Source organism: Ovis aries, chromosome 12 (assembly GCF_016772045.2).
Source record: "Ovis aries strain OAR_USU_Benz2616 breed Rambouillet chromosome 12, ARS-UI_Ramb_v3.0, whole genome shotgun sequence".
Taxonomy (NCBI): domain Eukaryota; kingdom Metazoa; phylum Chordata; class Mammalia; order Artiodactyla; family Bovidae; genus Ovis; species Ovis aries.
The window spans coordinates 49,573,537-49,593,834 of NC_056065.1; the positions used below are offsets into that span (position 1 = coordinate 49,573,537).

At 48.8% G+C, this 20,298-nt stretch overlaps 1 protein-coding gene across 1 annotated transcript in view; it reads left to right on the plus strand.

The window, feature by feature from the left end:
- Positions 1-5,362: 5,362 nt before the first annotated feature.
- The window catches only part of MMEL1 (membrane metalloendopeptidase like 1), a 35,633-nt gene continuing 20,697 nt past the window's right edge, over positions 5,363-20,298 (plus strand). The window contains exon 1 of the mRNA XM_042257377.2: positions 5,363-5,569. Within this exon, the coding sequence (XP_042113311.1) occupies positions 5,416-5,569 (154 nt within the window). The 5' untranslated portion in view covers positions 5,363-5,415. The remainder of the gene's footprint in view (positions 5,570-20,298) is intronic.

Consider the following 20,298-nt stretch of genomic DNA (forward strand, 5'->3'; position numbering starts at 1 on the left):
CACCCCTGACCTGTCCCCACATAATCCCCAGGATTCTTGGCATCGATTAATTATGTCTTGAAATTGTTTGGATCTATTACTGTAAGTTGTTTTATTCTGGGTTGGACCCTGTACTCTCCCCTACCCTGAGCATGCAGAGATTGGACCAGTGGGTCTGGGGGCTAACTATGGACATCTAGTAGAATGAGCAGCCTCTTTCTAAGTATCTGGTCCACAGGAGGTTCTCGCAGGGTTTATAGTGAAAGGGGCTTGTCTCCTTGGACATGGGAGGGGCTCAGAGGCCCCACGGGTTCAAGGTTCTCAGCCCCATCTAAGGCCAACCAGACATCCCATTCCTAGTTTCGGGGTCCCAATCCTTCCCGATCAGTGCTTGAACTTTCTCCTAAGAAACGGGGAGGCTGTGAAAATCCCAGCACTGACTGTACTACTCACAGGAGCAGATGTGTCTGTCTTTCAGCCTTGTCAGCCCCGTGCTTGTGAGACAGAAGGGCCTCTCAGGGCTGTGATGGAGCTGAGCCCAGACCTGAGCTCCTGTCGTCTCCATGTGTGTGTGCAGGACACCAGGGGCCTTGGGGCCGCTCATCCATAGCAGCACGCAGCCCTCGCTCCCTGGGCCCAGATTCAGCTATCACTTCACAGCCGAGCACGGTGGTAGCTCAGTCACTCCTAAAGCTGCTGCCACGAGTCACGTCTCCCAGGCACTCAGTCCCATGGTCAGGCCCAAGGATACAAGCAGGCTGGTTCCCAAACTCCATGTTTGGGGGTGCCTCCTGGGGCCATTCCTAGCGGCCAATTCATGAGTCATTAGGGTCCACTTAGGAGACAGAAACCACACTAGTGATTTAAATAGCGAGAATTTAAAGAACAGCTAGTTATGAGGGTCTTAATTGTTAATTTGGTCGCTAACTTGAGTCCGGCACACCAGGCTTCCCTGTCCTCCACTATTCCCAGAGTTTGCTCAAACTCATCTCATTGAGTCAGTAATGCTGTCTAATCATCTCATCCTCTGCCTCCCCTTTCTCCTTTAGCCTTCAGTTTCCTAGCATCAGGGATACGGGAGTAAAATAACTAGGGATCACAAAAGTAGCAGCCTGAATTCCAAGACAGATGACTGGCCCCTCCGCATGGGCTGTCAGCCACCACATGCGCCCTTCAGCTCCTCTGCACCTGCCCCTCACCCCCACCCCCTCCAGGTGTTTCCCAACCACACAGTTGTGCCAGGCACCACACATCTGTCCTCTTGTCTGACTCCAAGACAAATCATATAAAGGAGGGGTCTGATGTTCCAGCTGTTGGGGCTGGGGGCGGGGCTTGGTGATAGGAGACCTGGGGCAGAGTCAGACCGCCCCGCCCCTTCCTCCTGTCTAAGATGCCTGGCACTTGACTCCAGGAGGCAGTGAGCAGGACAGTGTGCAGGGCTCTCCCAGAGGCCCAGCTCTCAGCTCAGCTCTCCAACTGCCTCGAAATACTTTACCTCTTCCAGCCAGCCTGTCTTCTCCAAGCAGGGCACCTCCTGCCTGCCTGGAGCATGGGTGGGCAGACCCAAGGAAGGTCTGTTTCCCGTCGGGCTGAGGCCCAGAGACATGCCTGCCAGGGGAGGATAGGATCTGCCCCAAACCACCTGGCCCAAGGGCATGGGCAGGGAAGGACTGGACCCAGCCGTAAAGGGCAGGCGTCTGCAGGGTCTGAGGGCAGCCCCAGAGCGAGAGGCTACTCCCTGTAGACCTGCCCTGGTCCCAGGACTGGGGAGGGGAGGGGTGCCCCACTCCCTGCCCTCGTGAGGGTGCTGGCTCCTTGGACCCCAGAGCTGAGGTTGGGCTCGGACCTCCACCTCCCACATCCACTGCCCAAGAGATGGGGAGGGGTGGACAGGGAGCCCACACTGGCCCTGGAGCTCATCCAAGAGAAAGGACTAAAGTCCACTTTGGGGGGGCTGTGTTCAAGGCAGCTAGGTCACGGCCCATCCAGGGACTTGGCTGGGGGTCTGCAGGTCCTTGGCCTGTGGGCCCCCCTTTTTCCAGATTCTCTTGGAGGGCACCCAGTACCACTATGCTGGATTCCCCAGAACCTGCTGGCCTCAGTGCAGTGTCCACCAGGAGGCAAGGCCAGGCCCCAGGCCCCTTGCTCATGTAGTTTTTTTCATTGATAGAGCTATAGACAGGGAGGACCCTGAACAGGACAGCGTGAGTGGGAAAGTGCAGCTGAGCTCAGAGACCAGACAGTCCCTGCATGCAGGTGGCCTTGTGTCAGGGAGGGGGAACCTCTGGCTGGACAACACAGAGCCTGGGTCCCCAGAGCCAGCACACTCTGGGAAGGAATCTGTAGCCAGTAGGCTGGACCCTGACCCAGCCCTGGCTCCCGGGAAGGGCAGCTCCAGTTTCTCAGTCCCCTGACCTTGGCCTTGTCCCCATTCAGACCAGCAGCCTGGGTAGCTCCTTGCTCAGGCTGGGTCTCTAGGCCTTTGGTTGGGGGTCTGCCAGGACAACCAGGGGGCTGAGGCGAGCCCTGCTTGGGGGCTAGGACAGGTTTCTGGAATCTGAGCCCCTGAAGCATGGCCCTCCCCGCAGTGCAGGAGCCAACCTAAGAGACCACTGGAACGTGGACTGGAACATTCCAGCAGGACCCAGGGTGGGTCTTCTGGTGAGGGGATGGAGTGAGCAGTTGTTTACCCCAGATCCCTGGCTCTGTGGCCTGGCCCCAACCTTGGACTCTTACAGAGTCCCAGGAGCCCAAGGGGATCCTTCCATCTGTGAGATTCTGAAATGGAAGCAGAACCATGCTGGTGACAAAGTCAGGCCTGGAGAAGGGACATCTGGGTTCTGACTGGGGCCTCCTTTACCCAGAGGCCCCGACTCTGGCCCCATCATGGGCCAGGGATGCCTAACCAACACTGAAGCACTGGGGTGCCCCTGCCAACCCCAGAGGCCCTCTCCTGTTCCCCCAGTCAGGGCCACCTGCCTTCTGGGGGCCAGTGTGTCTGAGTGGGGACCCTTCCTGGTGGCCCCACCCCCACCCCATCATGATGAGCAGGGATCCCTGCTCCCCTCACAGCCCGGCAAGGCCCCAGAACCCAGCACCCTCACTAGACCCTCCCTGGAGACAAAAGAGAAAGGAACCCCGTGACCAGGGTGGTTCTTGGTTCCAACCTCTCCACCAAGGTGAGTAGGGTAAGGAGAAGGGCCTGGCCTTCCTTCCCAGGAGCCCTGTGGCCCCTTTGAACCCAGGGGACAGCAAAGATGGATGAAAGGCAGGAGGTGGGACCCTCAGCCTCGAGGGACTTCACTCACTCAGCAGGAAGCCTAGAGTCCCCAGAGCAGCTCTTGGCCCCTCCCCCACACCAAACCCAGATGGAACTTGCCCACTGTGAGCAGGAGGGGGTCCACCTCCAGAGAATCCATGCTCGCATCACAAAGGAGGCCAGAAGCCTGGAGCCACTGTCTCCCACCCCTGGGCACCCTCCTGACTCAGCCTTCTGAGACATGTCTGTGGTGGCCGTCCTGAGTGACCCAAAGGTGAGCCGAGCGAGGGGCCTTCCTGCCAGGCCAGCTTTCCTGGGCAGCACAGCCAGGAGAGCACCCTCCAAGCACCACCCCATTGCCCAGGCCCCAGACAAGCCGCCCAGCACAGCCCCTCAGCTCCTGTGAGGACCCCTGTCTGCCCAGCTGGCCACAGAGGCCTGAAGATGCCATGACTGTGCCTCCAGGGAGGTTGGGTCCCCAGCTTCTCCCCTTGTTGGTACCTGGCTTTGTCCTCAGTCCTCAGTGAGAGTTTTTACTGTATGCCTACCTTTGTTATGCGGAGTCCCCTGGAGTCAGCAGGACACAGTGAAGTGGACTAACTGAGTGATGAGGAAATTCATTAGATCTGATCAGAGAAGATGCTGGCAAAACCAGGGCCACAGGGGCTAAGTTGGGCTCAGATCAGTCAGCCTGACTCATCCTTTCGTTCATTTATTCAAGTCAGTGGATGCCTCCACAGTCATGGGCACCCACCTAGGTCCTGAGGACCAGGTAGAAGGAGCCCTGTGATCCCCACACTGACACCGCCAATGGGGAGGTGGACAATGGGAATAGAAATAAGGACTGTAGAGGCTGAACCACAGATGAGGTGGTGAAGCAGTTCAGGTCTGGGCTTGGGCCAGACCGGGGGAGGCCTGGCTAAGGGGACCACAAACAAGGACTTCCAGAAGGGGAGGGGTGCAGAGAGAAGTGATGGAAGCCTGGCTGCTCCTCCCTGGTTGGGTTGTGTGGCAGTGATGTCAGAGGGCTGAGAGACCCACCCCCCACCCCTCACCCCTCAGTGAGTCTGGATACGTGTTGGCATTGAGAACAGCTAACCCAGTCATGGGCAACCTCGGGCCACGCTTACCTGCCAGCAGGCGAGACTGGGTCTGTCCTCTGTGCTGGTGTAGACTGGGCCCCAGCCCCGACATCAGGAGCATGAGCTCACGTGAGGACTGAAGCTGGGAGGGCAGCCCACTCTCCCCAGGGACCCAGGCACCTTTCTCGGTCAGGGCCCTGAGTGCCAGCAACAGAGGTGTGCACATGAGCACACACACACATACACCCAGGGGCATGCGCACATGTGTACATGCACATGTGCAGGTTCACACGCTCATCCCATGCAGTCACACACATGTGCATCCACACGTACGCTCACATGCACAGGGGACTCATGCAGCCCTCTGTGAACTGTCCTCACTGACCCGGGCAGTGCACCCTCTCGTGCCCACAGCTGCAGCCCCGGGTGTCCTCCATGCTGCTCGGAGCCTGGCCGTCACCACCTGGCCGGCTGGAGAAGGCGTCCCCTCTGTAGTGACAGGGTGGGGGGACAACTGCTGAAGCTGCCCTGCCGTGTCCTGTCTTGGCTTGCCTGGCCACCGCAGTCACCCTCGCCTCCCCCTAGACCCCTTGGGCTCCAGGCAGGAACAGTGAGCAGGGAGCCCAGTGGCCCAATCCACCTCCCAGAGGGTGTCCCTGATGCAGGGGGGCCCACAGCTCCAGGACATCCCTGCAAATCAGGACAAGAGCCCCAGGCAGGATCCGCTGCAGAAGCCCCTTGACATCTTGGGAGCTGGGTCTCCTGGGTCCTGCGTGCCCACCCCAAGCTGTGAGCTGAGGGACCCCAGACCAATCTCTGCCCTAAAGCAGACTTTGAGAGGCCAACCTCAAAAAGGGACTGCCAACGGGCCAGGGCCGGGCCTGCTCCACTCAGACTCGCTGGGAAAGGGAGGAGAGCCCTCAGGCGCAGGACCTGGGATGGAGAAAAGGGCCGAGCACCCTCCAGCCTCGGGCAGGGCCTCCCTAGCGCCACACCCAGCCCCCGCTGCCCTGACGCCCCACCCCGGGTGGACGCCGCCCCTGCCTTGGCCTTGGGGCTCCTCCGCTGTGCGGTTTCCCCGTCTAGAGACTTGCGATGGGCAAGCCCGAGAGCCCAGTGGGGATGGTGGAGATCGCCGGCCGCTCGGGGCAGAAGCACCGAGGCTTCCTGGAGGCGGGGCTGCTGCTGCTGCTGCTCCTGGTGACCGGCGCCCTGGTCACCCTGGGCCTCCTCTACGCCGACAGCAGAGGTGAGTGGGGGCGCCCCCTTCCCCCGGACGGGCCACCGGCACCCTGCTCACCGCGCTTGTCCGCACCCGACCTCCGGAAGGTCTGCGCGCCCGCCCACTCGGAGGAGCCCGCCTGGCGAGCAGGGCAGGCGGGGTCTGCGCGGGGCACCGGGGGCGGCCCGGCTGTGGTATAGCCTGGTGATGAGGGGCACTGACCTGTGGGGACCGGGGACCCTTCTGGAAGGCTCTGCCCAGGCGCGGGCTGGCACCAGGCTGGTTCTGACTCGGTGGGCCTCTGCCGGACTCCAGAGAAGCTGTAGACCCTGTCCCCAGCCCCATCTGCGAGCCCCCTCCCCTCCGCTGCCGCACAGAGCGCTGCAGTTCCCGGCCGGCCCAGCAGCAGGAGCCCGCGCTCCAGCACTCGCGGCGCAGCATCCTCCGGCCGCCGCGCTCACCTGCCGCCTCCCTGGCTGCCGCCCGCAGGGACCTCGCTGGGATCCTCCTCCCCCGCCGCTGACGGCCCGGGTTCCCCGGCCTCATGGCGTCTCAGGCTCTGCTTTTCAAACCTTGGTGGGGAGGGTGGGAGCAGGCTGGGGTCCTAGGGAAGTGGGGGAGCGAGAGCGCCCTGCTGGAACACCCCCACTGACAGAGCCCAAACTGTCCCTTCCTGGGGTCACAAGGCATGGGAAACAAGGGGAGGCGCTCACGTGTCTGCACCTGGGCACCAGGTAGCCCAGGTCAAACCCTGGGGTGTGAACTGTCCTCACTGGAGCACCTTGCTCCCCCAAGGGGCATGTGCAATGGGTGGACACCAACTGGGAGGTGCTCTAGGTTCCTCCTGCAGGCGGGTGGGTGGGCAGCGGGCTCAGGACTCAGGAGGATCTGCAGGAAAAGACACCCTCTCCACCACCACCCCAGCATCCTCAACAATAGGCCAGTGGCAGTCTTTGTACTAGAATGTTCCTTCACTGACTGGAGCCACCTGCATTGCTATGGGACCACCCAGACATTGCTGGCCAGCACTGTTTCTCTGAACCAGGAGTGGGCGCCACCCCCAGATGTAGTGGGCATTCCCCCTCCCCCCAGGGCTGCTCCTGCCTGACTGGGTGCCCGGCTGCACCCTGCCAGCTGCTTCGGTCTCTGGCCACCCTGGGTCTTCTGTCAGGGTGGATGGGCACTGCATGACAGATCTCTCAGAGAGACCCCAGGGAACTCTGTTCACAGCTACTGGGCTGCAGAAACCCAGCTGAGGGGCTTCCTGGGGACTGGGCTGACCCCACCCCATCCCAGTCCTCATCTAGGCAGTACTGAGAAGTGTGAGCCCACCCTGACTGCAACAGCCATCCCTTCTCCTCCTGGTTCCCTAAATACAAGTGGGGTCTCTGCCAGGGCTCCTGTGTCCTCCCCTACCCCCACAAATGACCCATAGCCAGTCTCTGCCTCAGGTCCTGATAGAGCCTGTGGAAGGGTTTATATGCTGTGTTATTGCTTATTCTTAAGTACTTTCTCATCCACTTTTTTTTTTTTTCTTTTCGTTGATTCATGAATTACTTGGAAATCTCTCTTTTAAATTTCTAGATGGATGGAGATTTTTTTCTTAGTTGCCTTTTGTAATTGGACTCTAACTTAATTGAATTGTCATCAGAAACCATGGTTTACGTGATACTGATTCATTGGTATTTGCTGAGACTTGCTTTACGACCAATACAAGGTCAGTTTTATAAATAATCCACGTGTGATACGGAATACATCCAATCATAATTAGGTGAAAGTGGAGACACAGATGAGGCTTAGTACATCTATTAGGTCAATCAAATCTATATATTTGTTTCTTTCCATTTTCTTGATCTTTTAATTATTGAAAGATGTGTGTACTAAAACTTAGCCCTAGAGAACTTTCCACTTTCCTTGTAGTTATGTCAAGTATTAAATTGCCTGTTTTAAGACCCTCTGTGCTGTGTGCTATGTAACATCAGCCATGTCCAACTCTGTGCAACCCCATGGACTTTAGCCCGCCAGGCTCCTCTGTCCATGGGATTCTCCAGGCAAGAACACCAGAGTGGATTGCCATTCCCTTCTTCAGGGGATCTTCCCAACCCAGGGATCGAACGCAAGTCTCTTCCATCTCCTGCACTGGCAGACTACGTTAAGGAAATTCCCTGACAGTCCTGTGGTTAGGACTCCATGCTTTCAGCACCAAGGGCATGGCCAAAAACAAGCTACATTATTATATGGATGCAAATTTAGAATCAGTGTATCTTCACTCAGTGTAATGGTGTGAGTGAAAGTCACTCAGCCGTGTCAGACTCTTTGCCACCCCACGGACTATACAGTCCATGGAATTCTCTAGGCCAGAATACTGGAATGGGAAGCCTTTGCCTTCTCCAGGAGATCTTCCCAACCCAGAGATCAAACCCAGGTCTCCCACATTGCAGGCAGATTCTTTAACAGCTGAGCCACAAGCCAAGTCTGTATAATGGTGTAGTGCCCCTTTATGTCTTAATGTGCCTTTTGCCTTAATATGTTTTGTTTTCAATTCTGTCTCATCTGATCTGGGTTAGCATTTGCTCTCTATTTCCTCCATTCTTTTTCTTTGGAATTTTGTCTCTTTAGCCCTACATGTGTGTCTTTTGGAACCGTGTATTTTGTGTGGATTTTGGTCCCTATCTTCTGCCTGGAGGATTTTGTCTCAGTCTATTCACACAAAAACATGTTTTTTTCTGTTGTGTTCTTCTGTGCTTCGATGCCTTTTTTCTTTTTTCTCACCTTCTTTTGGATTGGGCTATTATGTTTCACTCCATTTTACCTCAACTAGCTTGCAAGTTTTATATTTCTAATCCTTTTAAAGGTTATCTCAGATTTTTTCATTTTAATATGTTTTTCAAAAGTTATAGATAAGGCTCTTTCATAAAAGCAACTTTTTAAAATAAAATTTACAGTAGCAAATACAGTCCCAGGCCTATACTCCTGCCCATCCTGGAATTATGCTCCTCAGAAGTTGTCATATTCGTTGTCTAGTACAGAGGTTGGATACCTCTGGCCCATTGCTTGTTTTCCTAAATAAAGTTTTATTGGAACACAGCAGTGTCCATTCACTTGGATATTGCCTGTGGATGTTTTCATGCTACAAGAGCTAAATCGAGTAGGTGAGACAGAGTCTGTATGTGACTCACAAAGGCTAAAATATTTATCCGGCCTTTTACAGAAAAATACTGCCAACCCCTGGACTGGAATGTCTAAACTTCATCTCTGGACTCTTCTCTCTTTATTGTCATTGCTAGATCACAGAGAGGCACTATAAGGTTGTGGTTAATACCCAGGCTCCAAAGTCTGACAGGCTTGTGGGCTTGCCAGCCTCCCCAGATCCCAGCTATGTGACCTTGGAGGGTTTTCATCACACCTTTGTGCTTCAGTTTCTTTATCTGTAAAATGGAACATAACATAGTTAGAGGCTTACTTGAGGGTTCAATGATTTAATACTTCAAAAACACTTAGAAAAATGTCTATCATGATATTATGATCAGATTTTGTAATAGAAAGTTAGATTTGTCATTGATCCTCTATCAGTATTATTATTGACATCCCAAATGGGAGGCAGATTTGGCTCCTTAAGCCACCCAAGCTTCTACGGTCCCAGTATAGCTACATCATTGCCTTTGATAAATCCATACTCATCACTACATAGTTCTACTGAGTGAATATTTTTCATAGCTGAGCTATGAAGACTATCTGGATTATATTTCCTTTCCTTGTTATTTTTGGTTTTCTTATTAATAGCAATCTTGTTTAAAGACTCTCATTTTTCTCTTGCTTCTTCCACCCTCCTCAGACTGCATACATGTCTGTAGGATGGTGTGATATTATCCCACAGTATTTGGATGCCCAGCTCAGATTTTGTTCATTCTTTTACTCTCTGTGGTACAGTTTGAAGAGTTTGACCCTAATTAATCTCCAGGTTCACTGGCTCTTTCCTCAGCTGTATCTGGACTGGTCAGCCAGTTAAAGAAATTCTAAGTTCATCTCTAATAACATGCTTTTTATTTCTGATGTTTCCCATTTTCCACTTTTTTATAGCTTCCATCTCTTTGCTGAAATTTCTTATCTGTTCATGAATATTATCCACCTATTCCATTAGATCCTTTAACATATTCATCATAATTATTCTGAAGTCTTCTTCTGATCATGCCAGTATCTGAGCTATCTCTGAGTCTAGTTTTGTTGATTAATTTATCTCATGGCAGTGGACTGCTTTTCAGTCCCTGTGTGTATGTGTGTGTCTCTGTGTGTCACACATTTTTACTGAATGCTGAACATCTAAAGAAAGAGCAGAGACTGGAGTAAACAGTACTTGTACCCAGCAATAAGCACACCTGTTCTGCCAGTCTGTGTGAGTGGTTGAATCCATCTAGTCAGGAGTCAGCTGATTTGGGGTTTTGTTTTCACCCTGTCACCCTCGGTGCCCTGCAGACTTCACCTTTCTCCAGCTGTGAGTGATGACTATCTGTGCTTAGAGAAGGAACCTCTGGGCCCACTTCGCTCCTGCTCCAGCCTCAGCAATCAGCAGTCCCTAGATGTGTGTGACGCAGAGGGGTTCTCTCCAAGCCTCTGTCCCTCCACAGGTGGGAGGTTGCCCTTGCTCTTTAGTGCTTGGCTTATGCTGGCAGGGGGTTGGGGGAGCTCTGGTGTCCTGGCCCAGGCTCAGTCTTGGAGCGGAGCTGTCACAGCATCCCCGCCCTGATCCCCATGTCCATCAGGCTTTGCCATATCCCTGAGTCTCCTCCCCCTTACCTAGTAGCAGCAGACCTCAGCTAAGATCCTGGGCCCACAGGGCTCTCCTCTGCCTCTTCCATGAGCAGAGGATTTTTACATCAGACTCTCCTCCAGACCAGCAGATTTTCACCTGGTCCCTGGGGGGTGAAAAGGTTTACTGCCCTTCCCCCAGTGGCGTAAAGTTCTTGCTTCCCACAAGAGGAGAGTCCAGGCAAGCATGAGACACCAAGTGCAGGCCCCACGGCAGAAGCAGATAATCTCCTACATGCCTGTGCTGCTGAGGGGAACTCTCTCTGGCCTTCTGAGAACTGCCCCAATCTTTCTTATCAACACCTAGTAAGGGTCCATGGAAATAGCTGGTGAACAAGTGCAAAATCCCCATGTGTTGAAGCTTCAGCTGTTCCACACTGGCTAACTCACACTTGGCCTTCAAGAATTCACTAAGGGGCTTCCATGGTGGACCGGTGGTAGAGAATCTGCCTGCCAATGCAAGAGATACAGGTTCAATCCCTGATCCAGGAAGATCCCACATGCCACAGAGCAACTAAGCTCGTGTGCCACAACTATTGAGCCTGTACTCTAGAGCCTGGGAAATGCAACTACCGAGCCCACGTGCCACAGCTACCGAAGCCTAGAGCCAGTGCTCGGCAACAAGAGAAGCCACTGCAATGAGAAGCTAGTGCACCTCAACAAAGAGTAGCTCCCACTCCCTACAAGTAGAGAAAGCCCATGCGCAGCAACAAAGACCCAGCACAGCCAAAAATAAATAGTTTTAAAAAGAACATTTCAGACCTTTAAAAAAAAGAATTCATTAAAACGTTAGCTGATTTCTTCTTACTTTGTCACTTGTATGGTGACCATCTCTTACTCCTCCTGGGGACTATCAAAGCAATAACAGCCCCATCTCTGCCGGGTGGGGCTTGTCACTCTGTTTTCTGGGTCCTCTTCTGACCTCAGGTCCTAGAGGGTCTCCAGAAAAGTATTGATTTCTGTAGACTATCTGGATTTTTCCTGTTGTTACAAAGGGAATGATGTTCTACTGTGGCATTTGATGTCATACGCAGAAAGCTAAACTAATATACCTTAACTCTTATGTGCATATTTGACTTACTCAGTCAATATCTTCACGTTTCTCCCAAACAACACAAGCATTTAGAATAGCTTTACTCTTCTTGTCCTCCACCCTGATCACATATTGTTGTGGATAAGTCCATGGTTTCCACCTCATTTTTTATTTACTGCACACAGGCAACATTCTCTAATGCCGTCAGTTTAGTTTAGATTTTCCATGTCCTTACTGGTTTCTTTGCTCATCACTCTTCCTACTTCCCCAGCAGCCCTTATGAAGTAGTTTTCCTTCTTTCTGAAGTACATGCTTCAGAGCATGTGGAGCCTCCTGCTCACAGTGTGTCCACAGACTGTGTCACCTGGGGAGTTGTTAGAAATTCAGAAACTCAGGGCCCACCCTAGGCCTACTCAATGAGGACCTGCACCTAATCCCCAGGGTATCCTCTGCACTTAAATTTGGGGAGTGCTGATTAGGATGTCGTTTGCTGAACTTGCTTGATAATCAGAGGAACCTGGGGCAGTTGTCTGCCCAGGAACCTCTGGCCCCATCTCAATCTGCTTGTTGTTGTTCAGTCACTAAGTTATGTCCAACTCTTTGTGACCTCATGGGCTGCAGCACACCAGGCCTCCCTGTCCTTCACCATCTTCTGGAGCTTGCTCAAACCCATGTCCATTGAGTCAGGGATGCCATCCAACCATCTTGTCCTCTTGCCTTCTCGTCATCCCTGTTTCCTCTTGCCTTCACTCTTTCCCAGCATCAGGGTTTTTTTCCCAACAAGTGGGCTGTTCACATCAGGTGGCCAGAGTATTGGAGCTTCAGCTTTAGCATCAGTCCTTCCAATGAATATTCGGGACTGATTTCCTTTAAGAGTGACTGGTTTTATCTCCGTGTAGTCCAACGGACTCTCAAGAGTCTTCTCCATCACCATTATTCAAAAGCATCAATTCTTTGGCACTCAGCCTTCTTTATGGTCCAACTCTCATGTCCATACATAACTATTCGAAAAACCATTAGCTTTGACTAGATAGACTTTGTCGGCAAAACAGTGTCTCTGTTTTTAATACACTGTCTAGTTTTCTTATAGCTTTCCTTCTAAAGAGCAAGCATCTTTTAATTTCATGGCTGTAGTCACTGTCCACAGTGATTTTGGAGCCCAAGAAAATAAAATCTGCCACTGTTTCCACTTTTTCCCCTTCTATTTGCCATGAAGTAATGGGATGGGTTGCCATTATCTTAGTTTTTTCAATGCTGAGTTTTAAGCCAGCTTTTTCACTTCCTCTTTCACCTTCATCAAGAGAAAGATGAACTAAAGAGAACTAAAGTTCTCTTTAGTTCTTCTTCGTGTTCTACCATTAGGGTGGTATCATCTGCATATGTAAGGTTGTTGATATTTCTCCCAACAATCTTGATTCCAGCTTGTGATTCATCCAGCCCTGCATTTTGTATGATGTACTCTGCATTGAAGATATATAAGTAGGGTGACAATATACTGCCTTATCATATTCTTTTCTCAATTTTGAACCACTCAGTTGTTCCATGTCTAGTCCTAACTGTTACTGCTTGGGCCACCATGACAAAACACCATAGTTGGGGTGACTTCAACAACAGAAATCCATTTCCCCAAGTTCTGGAGTCTAAGAGTCCAAGGTTGGGGTACTGGCCAATTCAATTCCTGGTGAGGACACTTCGTGGCTTGTGGACAAACACCTTCTCACTATGCCCTCATGTGGCAGAGAGGGTCAGTTCTGGGGTGTCTTCCTCTTCATATGAGATACCGGCCCCGCAGGATCAGGACCCCACCATATGCCTCATTTAACCTTCATCACCTCCTGACTGCCATCACCAGATGCAGTCACATTGGGGGTTAAGGCTTTAACACATTAATAGGGAGTGGGGAGGGGGAGATAAACATTTAGTCCATAACAGGCCTCCATCTGGGCAAAACCAAGAAATGTTATAAGGTAAGACCTCTGAAACTGTACTATATATAACCAGCATGTTAGGCCTTTCTTGTGATCAAGCAGGTTTGGGAAGCACAGCTTTGAAATACTCTTTTCAATTGCAAACCTTGGTTTTATTTATTTGAAAATCACTTTACTTGGTACTCATCCTTCAGTAATGATTTAACCGGTTTAAAAATCTGGACTTAGTTATAGACTCACTATCCTGAATGTTTACCTTTACTGTCTCTGACTTCCGCTGCCGCTGTTATGAGTTGTCCTTCTTGTCAGATGAACTTTTTCCCCACTGAACTGTTTTCCCCTTGGTATCCTGCATTTTTACCACGAGGCGCCTAACTATGGGCCCTTTTTATTTATTCTATTTTGGGTCTGTTGTGATTCTTGAATCTGAACATTAATAACATTGATTAATTTTGGAAACTTGTTGCTACTGTCTTTTTAATATTGTGGCTTCACAGGTGGCACTAGAGGTAAACAACCCGCCTGCCAATGCAAGAGACATACAAGACGTGTTCGATTCCTGAGTAGGGAGGATCCCTTGGAGAAGGCCATGGCAACCCACTTCAGCATTCTTGCCTGGAGAATTCCGTGGACAGAGGAGCCTGGTGGGCCACAGTCCATGGGCTTACAAAGAGTCAGATGTGACTGAAATGACTTGGCACAAGTGCACACACATGCTCCCATTTAATCATTTTTCTCCTTCTTAAATTCTGATTATGTATGTACTCAATTTTTCTCACTCTACCTTCTATATATCTTTTAGAGGAAAAATTTCCATCTCTTTGATTTTGCCCCACATTGTGGGGAAACCCTTTAGAACTACATTCAAATTCACTAAATCTCTCTTCAGTTCTGTTGTATCTTCCACTTGACCCATCCATTTTGGATTTTTTAAAATTCAATTTCAACAATTACATTTTTTATTTCTATAATTTCCAAGAGATTTTTTTCCAAATTGATTTTTTTCTTTTTTTAAAAAAATATTTCAAACATACTTGAGTTATTTCTACATCAGCTAGCTACTGCTGCCTAACAAATTGCCCCCATACTCAGGGGCTTAAGACAACAATTATTTATCACAACACGCATTCATCAGTGGGCTGGGGGCAGCTCACCTAATGTGGGTCAGGCTCAGCTGGGGCAGCTCTGTACAATGAACTTCATCCTCCTATGAGGACAAGCAAGCACATCCTTCTCCATGGAGAAATTCATGGAGACAAGTAGGAGCACACTTAGGGCCTAGCCTCACAACTGGAACACATCGTTACCAAAGCTACAGAGGCAAACCAGCACTGAAGAGAGGGAGGACATGTTTTCTTCCTCCTCAGGAGTAACAACTACTAAGGCATAGCGGCAGAGAGATGTCAAGGTCTGGGGCCCGTGATGCCAGCCTCCACACGTTCTAGATCAGATAATCCCAAAATATGAATCCTTGGGGTTCTAGTCCTGCTGTTAGCTGTTTCTCACTCATAGAAGCTGGTCTTTTCATAAACCTAAGCACATGTTCAAATTGGCTTTGTCTATGAGAATCCTTTGTTACTTGAGCTAAGTTTTCCTCCAGAGAATATGTGTGTTTATCTCCATCAGGCACCTGGAGACACTACCAGCCTAAAATTAATTTCTCAGCTTGAGGTTTCCTTGACCACAGGATCATGTAGACTCATGCTCCATACCTGCATGACAATCAGCCCGGGATTATACATTCTCCAGGGAGGACAGTTGTTTTCCATCCAATAAAGTTCTTCTTTGCCCTCTTTTGTTAGATATAGGGACAGAAACAGGAAGAGCAGAGACAGAAAGAGGTAACAAACTATTCACATCAAGGCCAACCTTTAGGAGAACAGATCATTCAAAGGAAAAGTTAGTTATTTTTTAATGTAGAGAGTCTGTATGAAAATAATTATTCAAGCATATATAAAAAAGAACAAAGAATGGACACATGTCAATCTGGTATAAGGAAGGGTACTTCTTTCTGGAATCAACGGGGAAATATCCCTTTTGAGGGTCTGTTTGCTTGTGTCCATTGATCCTATTTTAGATTTAGAGGAAGACTTCAATCCTCTTCAGCTTTTGTGTCAAACCCTTGCTGATTTGCTTTTTCTCTTGCTCAGAAGAACAAATTTTGAATGAAAATATAGAGTCTGGATGGCCAAACTTGCCCACTCGCTAGTGACTGGCCATAGGTGCATGACTTCGCACGCCGGCTGGTTTTCTCATCAGGAAAGTGGAGGTGGTGACACAAATGAGGCCATGTAAGCACTGCAGATGGTGACTGCAGCCATGAAATTAAAAGACACTTACTCCTTGGAAGAAAAGTTATGACCAACAGAGACATTACTTTGCCGACTAAGGTCCATCTAGTCAAGGCTATGGTTTTCTCAGTGGTCATGTATGGATGTGAGAGTTGGACTGTGAAGAAGGCTGAGCACCGAAGAATTGATGTTTTTGAACTGTGGTATTGGAGAAGACTCTTGAGCGTCCCTTGGACTGCAAGGAGATCCAACCAGTCCATTCTGAAGGAGATCAGCCCTGGGATTTCTTTTGGAAGGAATGATGCTAAAGCTGAAGCTCCAGTACTTTGGCCACCTCATGTGAAGAGCTGACTCATGGGAAAAGACTCTGATGCTGGGAGGGATTGGGGGCAGGAGGAGAAGGGGACGACAGAGGATGAGATGGCTGGATGGCATCACGGACTCGATGGACGTGAGTCTGAGTGAACTCCTGGAGTTGGTGATGGACAAGGAGGCGTGGCGTGCTGCGATTCATGGGGTCGCAAAGAGTCGGACACGGCTGAGCGGCTGAACTAAACTGAACTGAAGTTAAAGGTGATGTGCTCAAACACAGTGGTCTTGCCTTATTCCATTTCAAAAATGTTCGTCAATATCCCACTGCATCCTCAGGCAATTCTTGAGCCGTAGCATCAAATGAACTTACTCAAGGAATGTTCCCCACTCAGAAAGTTACAGCAGCCTGTGCTGGGAATGCAGTGGAGGAAGTGAGAGGGGTCGCAGCATGGAGAAGAAGTGAACTTACCTCCACAGTGCTCGTCATGGGTTCTGGTTTTGTCTGACTAGACAGGCAGCAGGTCAGACAGATGCACTGTTTGGGTCCCCATGATGCTTCAGTCACCCCATTTACTCTATGCTTTCCTTTCTGGTCACGGTCATTCCTTCCCACATTCCCATTCCTTCCTGTGGTTACCTGTTCTTCCTGTGGGAATCCTTTCTTAAGTATTGGGTAGGCCAAAAAGTTCATTTGTGAGATGCTACAGAATGCCCAAATAAACTTTTTGGCCAACCCAGTGTTTGTTGTAGTGAGTGCATCTGTAATGGAGACAAATCCTTTCCATTTTTACCTGTGATATCTTTATTTCATTTTCACTTGTTAACTAAATTTTTGCTGAATATAGAATTCTAAGTTGATAGCTTGTTTTCTTCATGCATCCATTCAAGGGTTCATTCCATCATCTCCTGACCAACATTATTTGTGATGAGAAGCCAGCCATTAATCTTATTGTCATTGTCATTTAGTTGCTAAGTTGTGTCCAACTCTTTGGGACCCTAGGGACTATAGCCCGCCAGGCTCTTCCATTCATGGGATTTCCCAGACAAGAATACTGGAGCAGGTTGCCATTTCCTTCTCCCGGGAATCTACCCAACCCAGGGACTGAACCCATATCTCCTGCATTGGCAGGCAGAGTCTTTACCAGTGAGCCACCAGGGAAGCCCCCCTCTTTTTGTAGCTCCCCTGAATTGAAGTCTTTTTCTCCTCTGGCTGCTTTTACAAATGTCTCTCTCTCTCTGTAGTTCTTAGGAATTTGATGTTAATGCTGCTACATGCAGTTTCTTTGTATTTGTCCTACTTGAGATATATTGCAGTTTTGGGATCTGTAGGCTAATGTCTTTCATTTTATCTATAGACATTTGTATATGTGTCTGTGTATGTAAGCTAAACATAAATTTATTTTGATGTCCCTACCTCTAATCCATGACCACATGGATCATTCTGCCCCCTCTCCTTGTTTATCTGTAACTCCTCTTACAGCATTGATGCACCTGGCCTTCTGCCTACTTATTCGATTCCAACATACTCATATCACGGTTTCAGAATTGTTAGTGTATATTCCCATGGGGGAGAACTTTATCAGCCAGAGCGCAGTGCTACACACAGCTCTTTTGCCTTCAGTCTTGTGGAATCTACTCATTTCCAAGGTGACTGAGCTCAGCATGTTGTGCGTCCACCCCTTTCAGTTAGGTCACTGCACACACTGTGATATATTTAAATTCTCATGCTGCACTTCATCCTGGGGTCTCCTGACCTTCTAAATGGTCTTTTTAAAATTTATATGCATCAGTGTTTATGCTCTCTGGTATAAAGTTCTGTGGTTTTTTGCAAGTGTTTAATATGTCATATCCACCATTACAGTATTAGAAAGAATAGTTTCACTGCCCTAAATTTCCCTGTGCTTCACCTCTCCTGCATCCACCAGCACCACCTCTACTTCATACCTTCCACCAAATCCCTGGCAGTCATTGTTTACTTTCGTTATAGCTTTGTTTTCCTGGAATATCATATAATTGGAATCAATGTATGTAGCTTTTTCAATCTGGCTTCTTTCACTTAGCAATATACAACTTAAGATTCATTCACATCTTTTTGTGACTTGATAGCTTTTTCCTTTTTATTGCTGAATGATAATTCCATTCAATAAATGTAATGCAGTTTATTCATTATCCTATTGAAGGACATCAGGGTTGCTTCTAGTTTTTTTGAAGTTATAGGTAAAGCTGCTGTAGATATTCACATTTAGCTTTTTGCATAGACATAAGTTTTGAAGTCAGTTGTGTAGCCACCTAGGAGTGGAGTTGCTGGTCATGTTGTAAGACTGGTTTTATAAGAAACTGGCAAACTATCTTCTAAGACAACAGTTCCAACTGTAGCATTTTTCATCCCCACCAGCAATGAGTGAGAGTTCCCAGTGCTCTCTAGCCTTACTAGCAGTTGATATCATCAGTTGCTTATTTTGCCCATTCAAATAGGTCTGTTATGCTGCCTCACTGTTGTTTTAATGTACATTCCCTAATGAAAAATGATGCTAAGCATCTTTCCATATGTTTACTTTTCAACTGCATATTTTCTTTGGTTAGGTGTCTTCATATCTTTAATGTTCTCTTACTTTTGAGTTTTAAAAGTTCTTTGTAACTTTTGGATACCAGTGTTTCATCAAATACGTGTTTGCAAATATTTTCTCTCAGTTTGTGGCTTATATTTTCATTCTTAGCAAGACTTTCACAGAGCAAAATTTTTCACTTTAATTCTCAAGTCTCAGTTTAACTCTTTTTTAAGTCTCACTTGTCAAGTATTTTCTTTCCTGGATCATGCTATTTGTGTCCTATTTTAAAGGTCACCAAACCAAGGTCTTGTAGATTTTCTCCTGTCTACTTCAAGAAATGTTAAAACTGTGTGTATTATATTTATCTCTATAGTTCATTTTGAGTTAATTTTTGTGTAAGGTATAAGGCCTGTGTCTAATTTTTTGGTTTGTTTTTGTATTTGAATGTCCAGTTGTTCATTTTGAAACATTTATTGAATGGCTATACTTTCTCCATTGAATTGCCTTTGTGCCTCTGTCAAATGTCAGTTGACTATATTTGTGTGGGTTCATTTCTGGATCCTCTATTTTGTTGCATTGATCTTTATACCAGAGAGTGTATACTATGCAGGGTTTTTTCCAGTGATTTGGCTCTTCACATCAGGCGGCCAAAGTATTGGAGCTTCAGCTTCAGCATCAGTCCTTCCAATGAACATTCAGGTTGGATTTCCTTTAGGATTGACTGGTTTGATCTCCTTGCAGTCCAAGGGACTCCCAAGAGTCTTCTCCAACACCACAGTTCAAAAGCATCAATTCTTCAGTGCTCAGCTTTCTTTATAGTCCAAATCTCACATCCATGCATGACTACTGGGAAAACCATAGCTTTGATTATATGAACCTTTGTCAGCAAAGAAATGTCTCTGCTTTTTAATACACTGTCTAGATTTGTCATAGCTTTTCTTCCAAGGAGCAAGCATCTTTTAATTTCATGGCTGTAGTCACCATCTGCAGTGGAGCCCAAGAAAATAAAATGTGTCACTGTTTCCAATTTTTCCCTATCTATTTGCCATGAAGTGGTGGGACTGGATGCCATGATCTTCGATTTTTCAATGTTGAGTTTTAAGCCAGCTTTTCACTCTCCTCTTTCACCCTCATCCAGAGGCTCTTTATTCCTCTTCACTTTCTGCCATTAGAGTGATATCATCTGCATATCTGAGGTTGTTGATATTTCTCCCAGCAATGTTTATTCCAGCTTGTGATTCATCCAGCCTGGCATTTTGCATGATGTACTCTGCATAGAAGTTAAATAAGTTAAATAACTTTTATCTGTTATATAACTGATATCTGTTCACCAACAAATCCACTTTGGGCTTTTGTTTATTTTCTTGGTTATGGGTCACATTTGCCTGCTTCCTCATGGGGGAGGATTTCTCCCAGCTTTCCTGCCCTGGCCCTGCCTTCATCTGCATCACTGCAGTGCATCAGGGGAGGCCCCATAGAAAGAAAGAGAGCCTTGTATGATGGGGGCTCCTTGGAACCCAGTATCCCTCCCACCAGCCCAAGGGCAGGTGCAGTGCAGGCATGCATGCTTAGCCACTCAGTCGTGTCCAGCTCTCTGGGACCCCATGGGCTGTAGTCCACCAGGCTCCTCTCTTCATGAGATTTTTCAGGCAAGAATACTGGAGTGGGTTGCCATTTCCTTCTCCCTAAGATCTTCCTGACCCAGGGATCAAAACTGCATCTCTTGTGTTCCCTGCTTTGCAGGCGGATTCTTTACCCAGCAGGTGCAAAGGGCTTGTTACAAATCCTTCCACTCTGTAGGAGGCATGCTCCTCCTCCTGCCCCTCCCCCTCCCCCT